At 34.5% G+C, this 19,596-nt stretch overlaps 1 protein-coding gene across 3 annotated transcripts in view; it reads left to right on the forward strand.

Annotated features, from left to right (window-relative positions):
* LOC134527576 (regulator of G-protein signaling 20) overlaps positions 1-15,613 on the forward strand; it is a 418,792-nt gene extending 403,179 nt beyond the window's left edge. For all 3 annotated transcript variants that reach the window (XM_063360377.1, XM_063360378.1, XM_063360379.1), the window contains one exon: positions 4,836-15,613. In XM_063360377.1, the coding sequence (XP_063216447.1) occupies positions 4,836-5,063 (228 nt within the window). In that variant the 3' untranslated portion in view covers positions 5,064-15,613. The remainder of the gene's footprint in view (positions 1-4,835) is intronic.
* Positions 15,614-19,596: the final 3,983 nt, after the last annotated feature.

Raw genomic sequence — 19,596 nt, forward strand, 5'->3', positions numbered from 1 at the left:
TTCTTAATTCCTCAAAATGTTTTTTTTTCTTTAAAAGAACTAAAGTAGCTTAAATTCCCCATCTACCAGACACCAGTAAGTCACTGGGAACCTTTGACCTTGACCTTTGGTCTTGGTCTTGAACTATACTGCATTCTTGGATTCCGCCATATTGGATTTTAGAATATTCCAACATTTTGAAATCCATAATTTTGGATCAACACAACAAAGTCACCTTCTTGGATTCTAGAACTTTAGGTATCGTGGTTTCTGCCATATTGAATTATGACATCTAGTCCGCTACATTAAAAATTCTAATTGTGATCCAAAAAATTTTTAAAAATTGTAAAAGTTATATAAAATAAGTGAAATACAATTTGAATAATATTTTTATAAAAAATAACTTAGGTATTCAATGGACCTTAGAGTCCTCAGTTCGAAGCTGATGATATCAAAATTAAATAATCCATGCCCCATGGTGGCTACAGGAAGACTGACCCCTACCAATAATGCCAAAGAAAAATATTTTACGCCCATCAGTATGTCATTGCGACCATCTTTGATTCGCCATTTTGGTTTCGTCTCCTAGAGTTCACTGCCGCTATACATATTGATTTTATTCGCTCGTTATAGTGCAGTAGTTTCAATCACCAGACCATCAACTATTGTTTCATATGCCATTTTTACGGCCACCTGGGCTTTCATATTAAAACTGTGTAATTAACAACCTAAATAGCCAGAAAAAATACAAAAATCAATAAATAAATCCAATTTTTATATTGTTTTATTTGATCGATTCCAGTATTTGGTTTGAACCTTATCGATATAAAATAGTAATTTAGGATCAAATATACTTATTTAATTAAATATGACGAAATCTCCTCAAAGAGACTTAAAGTCACCATATACCAGCCTATAGTAATCCATTGATGTCATATTCATCACCAACTTGAAAATTTTATTTATTTACCTAAAAAAAATTGGAAAAATTTCTAGAAATAATAAAAAAATACCTATTAATACATAGTCTATTTCGTTAAATTTCCTTTTTTGGTTCGGTTCTTGGTCTAGGCGAAAAATAAATTTAATCTTTAAAATCATTATTAAAATTAATCATCCTCACAGCAAACAAGGCCTGTATACAAGATAACTGCCCGGCTGAATAAGTATGTTAATATTATTACGCCTACCATGGAGGCCGTATTCAGTGCACCTTATGACTACTAAACTTCCAAATACAAGCATATAGGCAAATCATTTCCAAACCATGAGGTCTTATTCGTTGATACTTCGTACGTCATTAAACTAAGTCTTGTCCAACTCCAGGCATATAGACCAAGCATCTCCGAAACCCCAATTTTTTTTTAGATATATGACTTAACTTAAAGCCAGATCATGTACAATGTCGGGCATATAGGCAAGTATTTCCGAACTAAGAGGACTTCTTTTTCGGTACATGGCATACCTTTCAAATAATCTATTACCTATTTCAAGGAGACAAGAGTTTCCAAAATGTTAGACGTAAAGCATATATATAAACTATTACAAGGATATAGACCAACTAACAAACCAAATTTTATGCTTAATAATGGACCAAGCATCCCTGAATTATGTTAACGCTTACTATAGGGCCAATCAACCCTGTAATATGTTTTATGCTTACTACAAGACCAAGAGGTTCTGAACCATTAAATCTCCAGTCCTAACTACAGACATGACTACGCACATTCATCTAGGACACACATACGGACAAACATTCGTGTTTGTAAGCGTACTGGATATGAGTGGTGTTTATCTGATTGAAATTATATAGACCAAGCTGCAATGTGTAACAACAATACTTATTGATAAACAAGCAAAGGGTAACAATTTATTCACACATTAACACTTGAGCAGCTGTCACAGACACGTTGATGTACGCTGGGCATAACCAGGAATTAATTCAACTCGTTGACGAACACTCGCCTTAATCTCACACTTTCAACTGCAAACAAAGAACAACTGTGATAGATAATGGTATTATGATTATTAGACATGAAAATATGTGGACCTGCTTGTATAACAATTGCCACGTGATGCGTGCTAGTTAGCCTCATAAATTTACCAAATATAAATATGATTTAAAAATATTAAAATTGAATGAAATTTACTTAAAATATTTAAGACACGATATTGTTAGGGTAAAGCCAAATTACCAACTAAATCTTTAAAGACCCTTCAACAGCTCCGAGACAATAAAAATCATACAATTCAATAATGATTTAAAATATCGAAACAATACCAAAATGCTCTTTTTATCTGAGTTAGTACAAGGCACGAATATAAGTTGAATAAAAAATGAAATACGGGGCGTATGCATTATTGTAATAATACCCGGAAGTAATACCGCCTTACTTGGAGCAGCGTTAAACGCGCCTCCCGACCCGCGGCAACTCGGGCAGCCGCGAGACAGCGACCTGCCACGAGGCGAGTGTTCTCTCGTCCTGGGACTCCCAAGGGGACTGCGATGCCAGGAGCAGCGTGCGTGGCCGCCTCGTCGTAGCGGCAACTCGCTCGGCAGCTACAGACTCGCTGGAATGCTCGTTCCGGGAACCTCTTCCAAGCCCAGCGAGTAACCTTGCGGATGCAACAATAGCTGATGGTCTAGTGATTGACACTACTGTACTTTAAGGGAGTACAATGAAACAATATAGTAGACGAAAACATATTAAAGGATACAATATGGTCGCCCTAATGTAATAATGATAGGAATAGTATATTTTTCTTGGAATTAATGGTGGGGGTTAGTCTGCCATTAGCAAAGCATGGGGGAAGGATTATTTCATTGATTCCCCATTTTGTCCCCCCCCCCCCCCCAAACCACGTTTCGAACCGAGGACTCCAAGGACCATGACGTAAGTACTTTTCTTGACGACAGTTCTTTTTATAAAAATTTATTAAAATTTTAATTAATTTTATTTGAATTTTTAAGATGTTCCCCAATTTTTTGGATAATAATTACGGATTTGTACTATAGCGGACTAAAAATCAATTTAAAAAGGGGAAATACATAATGTGAAAAGTTCTAGAACCAATATAGTGGTTTTGGTGTCATAATCCAAAATGATAGAACTTTCTAGAATCCAAGATGGCGGATTCCAATACGGCTGCTTAGTTAAAGTTCAAGGTCAAAGGTCCCCGGCGGCTAACTGACGGCTGGTGAATGGGACATGTAGTTCTTTTATATGCAAAAATATCACTAGGAATTAAGAATTCCAATTTTTTTATTTTATATGGAAAAAATTTTTTTTTGGAATTGTAAAGTCTTAAATGTTCCGATTTTTTAAAAGATTTTTGGTGATATTTTTTATGGTAACATTTTCGTCATTTTAGCGAATTATGGGTCAATATTAAGAAATTTTTAGATTTTTTTGGGAAATTTCGGGATTTTTGAAGGTCAGAGTGAAGTAAGTGGCAAGGGTAAATGTCAAGGTCATCCAAGATGGCGGCTGTGATGCCACAATCCAAGCTGGAGGATGCCCGACTCCAGTTCCTCACTCCGACCCCAGGCGCAGTACCGACCACCATATAATACCAAGGTTCATTAATCAAACATACATATTATCACGAAGGATAATATACTTAAATATTTAAGTTAGTTAATATTTCGTTACATTGAAAAGCAATCTCACTAGTTGCTGTTTGTTACATTTCCGTGCCTTGTGAAAGCAGCAGACGCGATAGTGGCGGGGTGACAGGGACGTATTTGCGTTTAGGGGGGAAGGGAGGATCTGGCCCCTCCCTTCCCTATTTAGAATCTAACAAGCGAAAACATAATAAGAAAATTACAAACTTAACTTCATAAGGTTACAGAGATATTATTTTAGAAGGAATATCGTAATCCATATTGGGCTACTATGTATAGGTACTATATTTTCTCCCTATTAAAGTTGGATATGCGGCTGGAATTGTATTTCTAAGTAGCCTGTATTTAAGGCTGGTATGCATACATGTTACTGTAAGCATTTATTTCGTACAAATTTTATTTTTGTTATTTATCTATTTAATAACATTCATATATACATATATAACTTGTTTTAAAATCATCAAAAAATTTATTTAATAACAAATTATTTTTGAAAATAATTATAAATCAAAATATAATATGTTCAGTTTTACTTTCTTAAGCAAAATCATTGCTTAAATTTCTATGTGTAAAAGTTGGAGATCTAAAATTAAGTATACTATACCCTGAGATTTTAGTGTGACAATATTTTAAGATCCAATGATAAAGAAAAATTATTTAAAACATGATGACATTGTTATACTGGTTATATATACTTCACAAAATCCTGGCTACGGCCTTGCGGGAGATCCGTCTCCGTTAACGTGATACGTCTCCATTTAACAGACATTGCGCTGAAAAAGAAAAATACGGCTTGACCCAGAGATTAGGAAAGGATATAGATGGAGCATTAGCCATCAGACGTGAAGCCGTTTTTCCCCCCTCCATTTTTGTTTTTATAATTTTTCACATACCAATATGGCGGATGTTTGTTTATATTTGTATTAGCTGTTCTAGCCTGCTTTCTTTAACGACTGTAGTTAAGCTGTTCGGAAGAAAATTAGGTCAAAATATTACTGGTTAATATGTTTACGTACCTATATTAAATGTCCAAAACGAATCTTCACAATATATTTTCCTCCAATTTAACCTCCAATTCAGGTGCAGCTGGTACATTTGTAAACAAGCGGCCGCCATATTGGTATGTGTAGTACGCTGAAATCTCCCTCCCTCCCTCCCGTGTACCTGCCTGATGTGCGGCCTGGCCAGGCGAGCACGTGACCACTGTGTGCTGGCCGCTTGTTGCCCGCAGGTGAGCCTGGACTCGCGCGTGCGCGACATCGTCAACCGCAACATGGTGGACCCCACGCCGCACACCTTCGACGAGGCGCAGCTGCAGATCTACACGCTGATGCACCGCGACTCGTACCCGCGCTTCGTCAACTCGGAGCTGTACAAGCAGCTGGCGCAGCTGGGCGCGGGCGACGGCTCGCCGCCAGGGGCGCTGCAGCAGCCGCCGCGGCGAGACAGCAGCGCGTAGTGGCGCGAGCACGTCATAGACCCGGCGCCGCGGGCAGGCGGTAGCGCGGTAGCGCGGTAGCGCAGTAGCTCACAGCGACGGCCGCGTGGCTAACTACTATGGTTTGTTCATTTCAAGAGAGTCTCGTCAGACGCGCCGCACGTGATCATTATTTTTAATTAGTTTATTTCCGCCCATCTCTCTCCCTAAATCGCGTCTGTTCCGCCTAAAAAAAAAAAAAAAAAAATGCAGGTACAAGCAGCATTCGAATTCCAACACAACAGCAGATCTCGTAAACACGTAAGGAGAGCACAAGGAGCAACGATATCAATAGAAAAAACATTAAATATATTAAAGGGCAATTATTTGTACGCTGTTGTCACATTTCTGTTGTTATAAAACAACGTTATATTTGAATGTTTGGGTTTTTATGCAGTTTGTGTTTGATACTTGGAGACTGGCACATCAAAAAGCGCAATGCATCAAATTTCAACTTCATATTTTACAAATTAATTTTTAAAAAATAAGCGCGTTTTGTCGGAGTACCATTTGCTAACCAACTCACTAGTATGGTGCTTCCACCTGGTGATTTTGACATTTTATTGGCGAATGGTAAGAAAAGATGTCTCCTTCCTCCCCCCCCCCCCCCCCCAAACTACGTGTGCAGAAACCAATTTTAGTCTGTGTCATAATTGGTATAAGTTATGCCTCCATCGGCACTTTGGTTTGTAGAACTTAATAAGAACCAACCGATTTAAACTGTTCAGGATATCCGGATTTTGTGTGTGTTTTTTTTTAAGAGCACGCGAGAATATGCCTACGTCAGATCTGCAGTACTTTCAATAGGGTAGCCACCATGAAATATATAGTTTTTTTTAATAAAGACCTTACCAAATATATTTGCGATAACAACGAAATAATTCGATCTTGACGAAACCATTCATTACATACATCAAAATTTTATTTGCTGTCACTAATAAGCAGATACTGCAATATTTTTGTGGCCAGCACATCATATTTGTAAGGGTTTACATATTGTTGTGGTGGTCACAGCACTGTTTATTCGTTCACTGTAAAAGAAATATATCTCAGAAAAATAGTTTTTTTTTTTAATTGCTCTTGGACATTCTAATAACTGCATACAATCAGACTGTACCTCCTCCCCTACTCACCCCCCCCCCCTCCCCAATCCCTCACACACACACACACGCACATTCCCCTACTGGCAGGTAGCTACAAGGTACGGGGCCCGCCTACTGGGCACACACGGTGCGGTGTGCAGACCTCCAGGAAAAAAACACGCGATTTGAAAACTGCTTAAGATATCCGAGTTGGATCAGTTTACAAAAATCATTTAAGAATACGCTGAGGGCATATGAGTAATTCTGTTTCCGTATTAAATTTTTTAAACTGTGCTTACTATTATATTAATAAAAATTGTTAAAAAGTGGTTTCTTTTATGAATATTTTTTTTAGGAATGAATCATCTTGTACAGATTCTTGAAAGCACTCAAAGGACTTGCATAACCCATTTATTGTTGTTTCTCCGCCATATTATGTTATCGTTACCTCTAAAATATCATTGTTGCCCTATGCACGACGAGAAGACTGCATCATCATAGTCCATAAACTTGTACTTAGAAGCACCAGCGAGCGTCGCACTTATCATCCCGCCTCACTAACACACATACACCCCTGTCTAGGCGGGCACCTTAAGCAACGTTAGTATCTGTAATTAAACTGGCAATCCGGTTTTCCTGTAAAATGATGATGGAGGTTTCTTTAATTCCCCCCCCCCCCCCCCCCTTCTTTACAGCGACTCGCGACCCAACACTGGACCACTTTAATCGAAACTGCCCTCATTCAGATTTTTAAAAACAACACGCAATGTTTCAGATGTATTCATGAAAAATGATACTGAAACTGTTTGGGCGATATTACAAAAATGCATGATTTTCCTAACCTAACTCCGGCACTCAGGTCAGTTGGGAATCTAAGGCAGTGTCCGAGTTCAAGTACACACTACTGTACTTGCGTTCCCACCAACTTCACTCGCTATTGTTGTGTACTAAAGTAATTAGGGAGTGTGTAATTTTTGGCATCTATAAATGACATAAGTCAGAGTAACAGGTTGTTAACATTTATTATTTTCAATAAATTAATTTAATCTCAGCAAAATATTTTCATATATGACTAATAAAAGTAATTTTTTATACCCATTTACTTAAGTTTCTACCTTTATTTTGTAAATTAAAATCGTCACGTGTGTATGTATTTCGAATAATTTGTAATAAACCTGTAAAATATATATTTCATAAAAAATGTTAGCCCTGAAAAAAAAATATTATTCAACAAGTGTTTTGGTAACTAAATAGGTAAACCAAAATTAACCTAAATAACTTTTTTTTTAATCTGCGACGTTTATTTACCTGTAAGTAGACGAGAAGTACACCGATTCGTTTACTCGCATGCCTGAATTCTACATTTCCAGTTTGGAAGTCCTGGTGATGTCACTTCCGGGGAAAAATACAAACAAGTATTTACTTCAGGCAAAATCGGACACGGCCTAAGTGCGTCTCAGGCCTAAGCCTACAGCCTAATTATGATAATTATGCAAATTTGAACCATTAGAAATCTTGTGTTTTGTTTTAAGTGTGTCTGAAACTTTTCTGTTGTGTGGGTGCATAGTTGAAATTAGACACTTGTTTTTAATAACCTCCAGTGCATGTTTAGGAATGTTACCAAACATTTCTTGCGCTGTACTGTCGAAGCATGCTTGGTAGCATAGGAGTGTTGTTCTTTAGACGAATTTTATTTTACAGCCGCGCAAAACACTAAACTCAACAAATCGTGGAATATAGTGGGCGGAGCCAAAGCTGGGTCTATGACGTACAAAAGAAAAGGTGGCCGGGTATAGTGCAATGATCGATACAGCTTTCACTCGCGGCACTGACTTAGCATCGTTCTGTTCGCCTGCGCCCGTACGCTCATCCTGCACTCTAGCGGCGGCAAGAGGACTCACGTACGCTCGCGCGCTCACCCTGCGCTCTAGCGGCAGCAAGAGGACTGCGTGTAGTTCTGCTCGCGTGCGCCCGCGCGCAAACTCTGCATTCTAGCGGCAGCAATCGGACTCTTCGTGCTGTGATGGGACTCCCTTCGTGCGGAGGTGAATTTGGAAGAAAGCTGGCTTGCGTTAGACAAAATAATCTTTGGAAAAAAAAAGTTTAAAAAAAAGTAGAGTTGTTTTACGAACACATGCTGGTATTTTGAGTTAGTAATACAAAGACTGAATAAATATGTTTAAACCAAGGGACCTAACCCACAAAATGATCACTATTCCTGCTCAGAAGTTACCAGTTTCACTTGAGGCTGATCCTCGGCGGAAAATAAAGCCCTGTTGCATTATTATTTTCACTGTTCCTTGTTAATGTTTCCGAAGTTGTTAGCTCAAACGAGAGTATAACAAAAACTGTTGTTTTGGAAGCATGTTTGTACTTTGCTGTGGTGAGATATAAATATTAGTTTAACTCAAACACCATATTCCTGTTTAGAATATCAGTCGCTGGAGTAAATATTGCAAAAGAGCTACTGACAATCGGAATGAGAAAATGTGACAACCAGTAAGTTTTCTGACAACTGCACGATATTCTATATTGGTGGTTGCAGTTCACAGTAATTAATTACGCGCCATGTTTAAAGAAACGTGAGCACGAGTTATGGCAAACTGGTTGCGGAAGTAGTTTGTTTCACACTTTCGAAATGTACCTATTTCACGTGTGCATGTTTTTGTATTTTCAATTTCAAACGAGTTGCATTCAGAAGCGAGCACCAACAGAAGCTAGTCATATAAAGTACATTCTTGCCTCTGAAATAATTAACGGAATGTGTATGTATTTTATTTTGTATTATGTGTTAAGAAGTTTGAATTAACTATACGTTCCTGTTTACCACTAAGCATGAGACAACCTCGAAACGATGTTGTTATGACAGTTACCGTGTAGCTACCCGTTAGGCATAGGTGACTGTCAGTTTATATTAAAATAAAGGGAGAAAAGTTAATAATTTTAAAGTTGTGATATTTGAAACTAGTCACATACAATTAATAAGCTCTGAACCAAATTTCGAGGTTGGTGGAAATTTTGGGTTTAGAGGTGACTTAGCTCATTGTTCTAAGTCTAGATCATGGAAACTCGAAAGTAATATACAACTGAATATGTTTACAGATAGCTGTAAGCTGTTGAAAGATACAAGTAGTATGCGGGTAAAGCACAATGAACAGATACTTTTACACGAGAGCTCGATATTTATCTCTGAGCACATATCTCTGAGTTTATCGACTGTATATTAAGGTCCAGCAAAATGTTTTGAGTCCTGACCAAATGTTTGCTGTAACCTTTTTTTTTTTTTTTTTCGGATCAAGCGTTATTTTGTTCGATTGTAATGTATTAACCTTTGTGTAGATGACCAAACGCACAATTCATAATGCTGTTTGTACATAGACTTGTAAAATTTGTTATTTATTTATTACGTTATTACGTTTGCTGTTTTTGAAAGATAAAACTGCTAAAATGGAAAGGTAAATACTGACATGGTGTTGTATGTCATTCTGTAAGCCTGGTTTTATTTTTAAAGTGTTCGGTTCGTAGCAAGTAGTTGTTTGAGTACATGTATATACAGTTTCTCGCCCATTGAAAATGTGAGTTAAAAACCATCTTGAAAATTGTTATATTGTTTAAAGAGCAAGGCTGCAATGGAAAATTAACTTTTGACGCCCTATATCAATGTTTTGATTGAAGAATAATATAGTAATAACTTAGTTTTATAAGTTAGCGTATTCTGTAGTTAGTCAGATATTTGGCATCTGCAGACAGTTCAATTCGACAAGCAGTTGCTTTAGATTAGACAGCTTGAAGGATGTTTTTGTGACAAGTTTTATGTTTTTGAGTTCTATCGAAGTAAGTATTAAATGTCAGCCATTTCTCCGAATATGTTGTTATTTATTGTTAATTTTCTAGCATTGCAGTCTTAATTTTTGGACACTTTGACATGTTTTGTATTTTGAGTATTTTTATGAAATCCAAACAAATGGCGCTGTAAGTTTTTTAAAAATCATTTTGACGAGCAAAATTTTGTTTTAATTTATAAAACTTGAATGGAAGAGCATGTGATTTACTTGTGGAATAATCCTGTTATTTGTTTCTAATTGTGAAAAACTATGGTCAGAACGTTTTACTATGTTGATTTTTCGAAATAAATCTACTTCAAATATATATTTTTAAATTAATTTTTAGTTTACTTCTAGACATTTCATGTTGACTAGATTTAAAACATCGTAGCTATTATTTAGCAGCGCTGATCTTAAAGTTCATGGCATTCTTTAGGTTTAAGCTCCGATGATTTATTTATTTATTGCCAAGATAATTCGCTTTTCCTCAGTCACAATTTTTAGATGAAAAAGTATTACTTCTTAGCTCTGTGGTGAATATATATTTATTTATACACAAATATTCAACTGTTAAAGAATTAGTTTTTTATTAATTGGTTTCAAAATATTGTGAATATTAACTTGTTCGTATTATAGCTGATACGATGTTCACTTTAATTACTTGTGCTACTTAATTGTATTTAGATATTCTTCTATCATTTTGGTAATGTGATTCTCCCTCGGTCGAAGATATAATGATATTGTTTACAATTGATCTTAATAAGTTATTAAGGTAGAATATTGTTGGACATTAACATTTCTTTTTATTAACTGCTTAGGTACCCAATAAATTTTAAAATATAATAATCACTTAATTTAAATTCAACCAAGTATTTTTTGTTTAAGTTCTGTCTTTACCAACATCGTTCATGTTTGCATTTATTGTTTTGTCACAGACACTGTTTAGGTTATTTCATTTTGTTAGCATTTAGTCTTTATGTCAGTTGCAATGGATTCGTCACAAATTTAAGTTCCCCGATTTTATGATTGATTGCATATGTTGTCACCGTATTCTTACTAAACGTTATCATTAAGTTGTGCATTTAAGTTTGGTTCCATAATTGTTTCACCATATACCGGTACCACAAAAATCGTTCAGAAAATGTGTTCGTTATTAAAAGTACAGTAATAGTACACTAATTGCGTCATTTTAAAAGTAAATAAGTTTTTTTTTTCAGTGCTTAAATTAAAAATAAAAAGTTATGTAATACTATTTTATAAAAATTCCTCCATAAAAAATCTCCGAAATAAGCACAAAAAATGCAACATCGTGAGTGATATTAATAGTAAATATCCATTAACAATGTTTTCGTACAAAGAAACTGTGCATTTTATCTAGAAAAAATATTTCTGAGCACCAGCTTGATCTGATATAGGTCCCTACGATTCTTTGCTAAAGTCACATTCGATCAGCATCATTTTAACGTGTCACGAATATAAAAACGGAGCAACGACTTTCAGGCTTCCACACACACACACACACACACACACATACATACACACACACACAAATACATATATATATATATTTATTTATTTATTTATTTATATATATATATTAATTCATCGCAGTAATTATTGCATGGTTGTTACAAAAACTCCGTACCTTATTGTGAATAATAAATGGTAATTTTTATCATGGATGAGTCAATAAAATCCTCAGATATTTTAAAAATGTCAGTTTTCTAACGATTTAATATCTATGGAGAAAAAAATTTAAGAAAAAAATTATTCACTGAGGTAAATACAGTAATTCAAACACTAACACATGTGTAGTTGACAAGGACTACAATATTTATCTCTAGAGAAAATATAAGAATTTTGTATCTACTTATTGCTCTGGGCATGTGTGTTCATCTTCGCCGGGAACGGCTGCTACCCACAAAGAAATCCGTATATATACTCCTTAAATTTTAAAAATAAAATTTTATTGCATTGAATATTCATTGAATTTTCAGCATTTTTTTTTCTTTTATAGTATTTTGTTTCTGAATCTGATTTGAATCCAGGTACGCTTTCAAAAATCGAATTGGGGAATCTGGTTCGAGAAATAAATGGATTCAACACATCGCTGATTCTTATTTATTGTGTTTATTGTTTCCTTAAGTTCGCTGTACGTCCGTACTCCTTGCGAGCGTGAGATTGGCGCGGGATATTCACAGGCTTAAGTTGCGAATATTTTACTGGAATTTAATATGGGGAATAGCTGCACGGGCGACGGTACGTAGAGATCACGGTCTTGTAGCGTTTATTTGTGTTTCGTCATTCACGGAATCACGTTTGACGTAAAAAAAAACAAAATAAAAGTCCCGCAACGCAGCAGCGAGGTGTCCGCGTTCTAAAAACGTAGTTTAATAGAGCAGGGTACCCCCCCCCCCCCCTTTTCACAACCCATCAGCCCCATAATGGTGAATTCTTCCAACCAACAATCATCCCCCCCCCCCCAAAAAAAAAGACTTACCTAGGAACTTGAATTTGATGGTGTCAACCAGGAGATTCGGGGGGAGTAACCCAGAAAAGTTTGAAAATTTGGTTTATCAAAATCGTGTTTTAATGCAAATATATCACTAAAATATTAAGCTAAATATTGCGCTTAAGGGAAATAATTAATGGCAACCGATACTATATTTTTTTTAATATTTCGTGATTATTTTTTCTTATTCCTCGCAAGGGTTTAAAATTCCCCCAAAAGTTTCTCAATGGCGAAACTCGCATGATATCCCCCAACCCCCTTTTTTTGGGCGGCCCTGCGCGAGAGAATGGTTTCACTTTTAAGCGAGTCATTGGAAGCCAGCACCAGACAGCTCTAGCTATTGACTCAGGGGGGCGTGAAGTGACACTACAATAATATTTTGAAATTAATAGTTAATTAATATATATTATTATCCAGCTACAAACCTTTTTCACTTCTATTAGGAAATTTGAATCACGCGATAAAGAAAGGATTGCTGAGAGAAAATAAAGAATTTTCATTACTGCCATAATATTGGTCTCATGTGGTTTAAGCAAAAAAATAAATAAATTATAACCCACCAAATATATTCGACAAGAAAACCGAACCGTTGTCAGACAACGAGTGGAAAAATGATATTTCCAATATGGCTGTAATAGTATACACGGAAAAATAATTTCTGAACTTTGACAAAAGATTCTTTTGGAAATCAGTTGCCGAGAAATAGTTTTTTAATACTGCAAGAAAGATATGGTAACTTTGTACAACTCATGGCTATGTTTTTTTTTTTTGCATATTTTAAATACGTTTTTCTTGATAATATTATTTCTTAAGAAAATTGGCGTATTATTATATATTTTAATTTATGTTTCATTCAAACATATTGTTTTAAACCACGGAAAAGTTTACCGAGTATTCAATAAATTGACTTTATTTTGTTTTATTACGCTTATTAATGTGCGTAGTTAATACTTGAAAGCTATCCAGGAAACGGTATACAAATAACTTTAACTATTAATGTACTGGGATGATTAAAGAATAAATACCCGTGTAGTAATCTAAACAGGATTACTGCGAACACCTTTTTTGTAGTGATAGAGTTGTTTTCATTTAAATTACAATTTTACATACATCTGTAATTTTACAGGAATACTTCTGTTCCATTTACAAAACAAAATTGCAGTTACCCTCAATGCATTCTTATGGACATAATACTTTGTTTTCAATATGTCGCTATGTCCTCTTCCTCTTCTGGTTTCGCCCTCTCGTTTCTAGTCTGTATTTATGATACCCTCGAGGAGGAAGTGCACATGTGGTTTTTGCCCTCTATTGGAGTCACATGACAACACCACGTTTGTCGCACGCAAAGGTGTACTGGTTTCTCTCACATTTACTTATATCATTTGCAGTAGAAATCTTTAACTTTTAACAGAAAAAAATTCATTGACTTCATGAGGCCTAGACGCACAATCACGCTCAACATATAATTACAACAGCCGTAACTAAAATAATTAAAGTAAATTGTGACAATTCTTTAATCATATTTTCTATATGAAAAAATATCAAACTATTAGTATATTTTTCCACCTCTAACGACTAGCTCAGTTTCTTCGGGCACACTGCTAGCTTTGAAAGACTATATTAAATTATTTGTGGTTTAATTTCAGTGTTAAAGATTTTTTTTACAGAATTACATTAAAGTAAGATAACATAACAAAATTCTTGCTGTCTGAAATTATTGTGAGTTCGCTTCAGGATATTTACGATGAACACAAAACCTCTTACACTGCTATACATTCCAAATTTTGAACTTATAAACTTATCAGATTGAATAACTCTTTGAAGTTAAAATTGTATTAAATACTTTTATTACTTTAGTTGTGTTTATTTGGATAAATATTTTCAGTCTCTTAGCTAAATATTTAAACGTTTCATTTGATTTTATTATTAGATAGATCTTTTAAATTAAATGACTTCAGCTCGAATGGTATATAAACATAGTATATGTCGTTTAAATCACAAGGAAGAGAATTTATTTAGTTATTAGGTTGTTTTATTGTTCATTACATTTTTTGTTATTGTTTTCAAATATATAATATTTTTTTTAATAAATTTTATGTTGGTAGTTAGTTTGTTGCAAAGTATTTGCTAGCCAACGCACTTAGTGATTTATTTGCACATATAGCAGTGGACCTATTCAAAACTAATGTAAAGTAGCTTTTAATTTATATTTATTTTCATAGTTTAGCAGCTCAAAAAAAAACCTCACATCAAAAATTGTAATGATTTTCCCAAGTAAATCACGTAAGTTGCTGATAAATGAACCCTTCTCTCGTCTATGGATGGATCAAAGTTATTACTTAGTGGTTATAAACTTACTGTTTTAACGGTAACGATAATTCATAGAAAATATTACACATCTGCCCACAAACTGTTGAAAAAGATGAGAATTTGCAAATTCTACCATCAACTTTTTTTTCTGCACGATCATAATAGTGTCGAATGAATCTAGCGAATACATCTGCGCACGGCTAATGACAGTAGCATAGGAGTGAACTGCGTCCGTTGGGCTGAACACTCAATGACACAGCCACCGGATCATTCAAGTATTCACCAAATAATTAAGTGCACAGTACAAATTATTGTGAAATTAAAATGACAAATATTCCACTTAAATCTTGTTAAATTAAAGTATTGTGATGAAGACAGTGAGTTAAGGATGTATTTAGTATGTAATAAATCCCCTCTCAGAGGAAATAAACAGTGTTGTATGAAGCTTTACCCTTAGTTTGAAAAGTACCTTGAAGTGTGAATGAAGAATTTTTGTGTGTTTATTATTTTGCTATTTTGTCGATTCAAATGTTCTCCTGTGATGAATATGCACACTTAAACTTTGAATTTTCTCTACTATTGAAGAAAGTGACTGTGGTGAATTGACTGTTATCAGTTTATATGTGCGTGCTGTTATCATGACACTAATGAGAGCCAATGTAATTTACAGTTATGGCTGGTCTGACCTTCGTCACTGTTTTTGCAAAGTTGGCATTAATGTACGGGCGCGATGCTCCGGAATCTTTCACAACCTGTATGTATAATTATATTTCATTTGTTCGAAATAAAGAGTTGCATTTATGAGGTAACGTATCAATTATTTCTGCTGAACTATTGTTGTATTTGAGCAAACAAAATAGTTTCAATGATCTGAAAAATAAGTTATTATGCACACTGTTCATAAAGGAACACTTTTTCAAACACTGATTTTAAACACATTAAGATAATTATAAGGATCACCAAATAAAATAACACATTAGCTGAGATTGTTTTAGTGTTTAAACTCTTGCCGGTTCTTAATCCCTCAGGGGTAAATCTATGCTATTGTTTACCAATATTTTCATTTATTTGTTGTATTATTAAGTGTAAGTATTATTATAATATTAATTAAGAAATATTAATTAATTTTTTGTTATATATTATAAATTAGCTGTTACGCGCCTGCTTTGCTAGGCGTAAATCGTACTTTAGTAATAATTTATTTTTTATCTTTTCTATAAACTTCTTTATGAAGAAATTGCGAGGAATACAAAACTATGAAAATGAAATAAATACAAAAAAAAGTAAAATTTTTAAAAGAATAATTTAGTTAAATACGATTTCTCGGTATACAAAATTACATGATTTACTATTTTCAGCAAACACGTGTAAATTTTTATAGATACTCTAGAACAACCTACGTACAGTGGACCATATGAGAAACATGGCGTGTACAAACGTAGACCAGCTACTTTCAGTGTTTGTCCTAGTGATTTATTTACTATCATTGAAAACGCTAACTTTTGATGAAACTGTAACCTTCTGAACTGAAATGGTAGATTTCTTGAAACTATGGCTATGCGAGGAATGAAAACTTCATTTCATTTCGCTGTACCAGTGATAATATTGGACCTGATTACATTTCTTCCTAGCTCTCTAATTCGTAATCTTGTACCATTGCATAACTTTGGGGCATCAAAGTTACGCAACAACAGAACTGAGACGCCAACTTTGAACTCCAAAGTCTTTAAAAATTCAATGGAAAAAAAATTAATTGGTCATTGCGGTATCCAACGATAAATATATCTTTGATTTAACCATTAATGGTGTCTAATATTAATTGATCAATTTTTTTTTTCTTCTGCCGGTGTTCTCCTCTGAATAACAGGTAAGGTTTGCCTGAAATCTCCGGCGAGCAGAACGACCACGCCTCCAATTGAAGATTGATTGCTATTAATATCTCGCAGACTGCGGTGAAACGCCTCTATTGCTTGCTTATAGGACATGGTTCATTCATCCCACGCAATCAATTTGCACCGTTTCAAAAGGTTGCCACGATCACTACCCTTGCTGATGCATGTAGGGATTTGCGTTTGCCCGGCATAATTAAATTAAGTAAACTTACCTAAAATAATATATTAGAGGTTATGTATGACAAAAAAAAACTATTTTAATAAGAAACTTGAGTAAGATATTAGTGTACGAAGTCACTTCCAAATAAATTTGTAGTACGTTATAATAATCGTATATTAACATAAAAAATGTTAAAGTAATCAAACGAGCTCATATGAATAACTTAGTTATAATTATTTGTTTTATTTTATTTGGTCAAAGATAATTTCACAAATGTCAAACTTCACATTTAAAAATTGAGAGATTAAAGGTAAAAAAAGCACGTGTAACTCAAACATGTGATAGAATTTAAACTTCTTTGATAATTCAAACCTCGACTCGTAAGCATATCTGTTTGGCCAAGTACAAATACCAAATATCTGTGGAATTCTTGCAGCCGTTTGAGCCTGATTGACGGACAAACATTCAAATAAAAATATTTTAGCAAATCAAATTAGTATTAGAATTAGGACGATAAAAAGGGACTTACATTAGGATTAGGATTATAAAAAGTGTCCTATTCCACGACATAATTGTCTTCTTCACCAAATTTTACCAAATTTCAATATGTGCAGCAGTTAGAGAGTGATTGAGGGACAAACCTTCAAACAAATATACTTTCTTATGTATACTATTATTATGATTAGGATAACAATATGATGGTTAAATATCAAAAACAGCTTAATCCAAATAAAGAAACTGATTTATTTCTATTTTTAAAAGTTCTGTATGTTTTATATGACTTCTTAAGTAAGCTCTAAACCAATCCAGCTCAATCCAATTGAAAAAGGCTTTCACAAGTTTGTTCCACATAAAAAGCATCTCATTCCAAACTTTCATTTAAATATTTTTATTTAATCTGTATTTGAATGAGCAAAGGTCCTTAAAACGATTTTAAACGGTTTTAGGTGTTTAAAAATTTTAATTAAAATGTGCATTATAAATGTTGAACTATTAATTAATTTTTACTCTTTTTCAAACAAACTACAACATACTAGTAGTATATGAATGTATTTCCGAGCCCTGGCTTCTGGCTGAGGTGCCTGGTGCGGGGGTTCAGGCTGTGGATTGTGGGGTCACGGCGGACATCTGGGATGACCTTGAGCTTTCACCTTGACATTTGACCTTCAACTTTAATCTTGGCCTATGACCTGACCCCGGTGGCCATCTTGGATCCGCCATTTTGTTCTCTAGAGCTTTCTGCCCTCTTGGAATCGAATGCTCCACTCCCTAATGTTGCAATTTTCGTTAAGGCCGCCATTTTAAAAATTCGTAATTATTATAAGAAATATTAGAAAAAATTAAATTTATAAAAAAATTATATATAAACACTCCACCATCTTAGATTATGATGTAATGACCGCCATCTTGGAAAATTGTTTTTATTAACAGAAAATTTCGATAATTTTTTTTTAATTTTATAAAATATAATACAAATTTATATAATAACACTCCGCCATCTTAAATTATAAAATAACTAGCTGCAGTACCTGGCGTTGCCCGGGCTGAACACAGGGTGAAGGGGACCTTTTTCGAAATCAGATGTAGACAGTAATATTGTCTTCTTAATTTGAATGTCAAGTGTGAAAATTAATTTATATCACTTTCAGATCCCGACAGACGTTGTTCTGTCAGTTTATAGTTATTTACCTGGTCTATATGTAATTTAGACTTTATAAAGCAATATAAGAAAAAGCTGAAAAATAAAAGATTACTAATATTGAAAAGATTCCATTATCTAGCTAATGCTCGGCCTGCATTGCAATGCCTCATTCAGTTTTGTTTTGTAATATGTTTGAAGTAGTTCCACATATACAAATCATCTATCCATCTCTTTATATATATTTATCTCTATCTACATCTATATATATGCAAGGACTGTCTCAACAGCGCTCTCTACGCTGCTGGTTGAACAAGGACGAACGTGAGCGTCCTGGCAGCAAATATAAAATTCAAGGTATTCACAGCTGACTCTATAGTATACTATCTGTCTTATTCTTTCGTTCGTATATCTCTCTCGGTTCTATATTATTTGGATGGGGAACTAATCATCGCACAAAGAGGAGAACTAAAACGAGCCTAAACGTATATAGCACAGTGCTCTCTTTATATATGTATATATATATATGTCCAAGTATCCATACTCTTTCCTTTTCGCGTAGAGGCGTTTTACAACAACGTTTCATGAAAATGTTGAATTAAAATTCGGCCTTGAAGTTTATCTCTCATCGCGCCTAAAGAAATTTCACTTCAAAACCTTATATTACTATTAACACTAAAATACTGACCCATAGGCCTACAGGTGTAGCCGTAGGGGACGTGGCTTCTCACACAGTAATATACTGTCTTCACTGATTTTTTGCAATTTTTTTCATAACTTTGGGGGGCGAAGTAACCCCATATCCCACCAATTCTTTTGGTGCTCCACTGGTAAAACTCCGTTAACTTAGGGAATAGGACCCACATTTATGTGACATATTTTGTTCTAAATAATGTAAGAAATAGGCCCAGTAAGTAGTGGTACGCTGTCAAACATTTTCACTTTGAATTTATGAAGAACGCTGGTTACAAATATAATTCAGGGTTCTTCGTAAATTTAGGTTTATCTTCAAAATTTACGATACTGAGTTTGCTTATTTTGAACATAAATCAGAAATAATAATATTATCATATTGACAAAACATTCAAATTTTGCT

This window comes from Bacillus rossius, chromosome 1, assembly GCF_032445375.1.
Source record: "Bacillus rossius redtenbacheri isolate Brsri chromosome 1, Brsri_v3, whole genome shotgun sequence".
Taxonomy (NCBI): Eukaryota; Metazoa; Arthropoda; class Insecta; order Phasmatodea; family Bacillidae; genus Bacillus; species Bacillus rossius.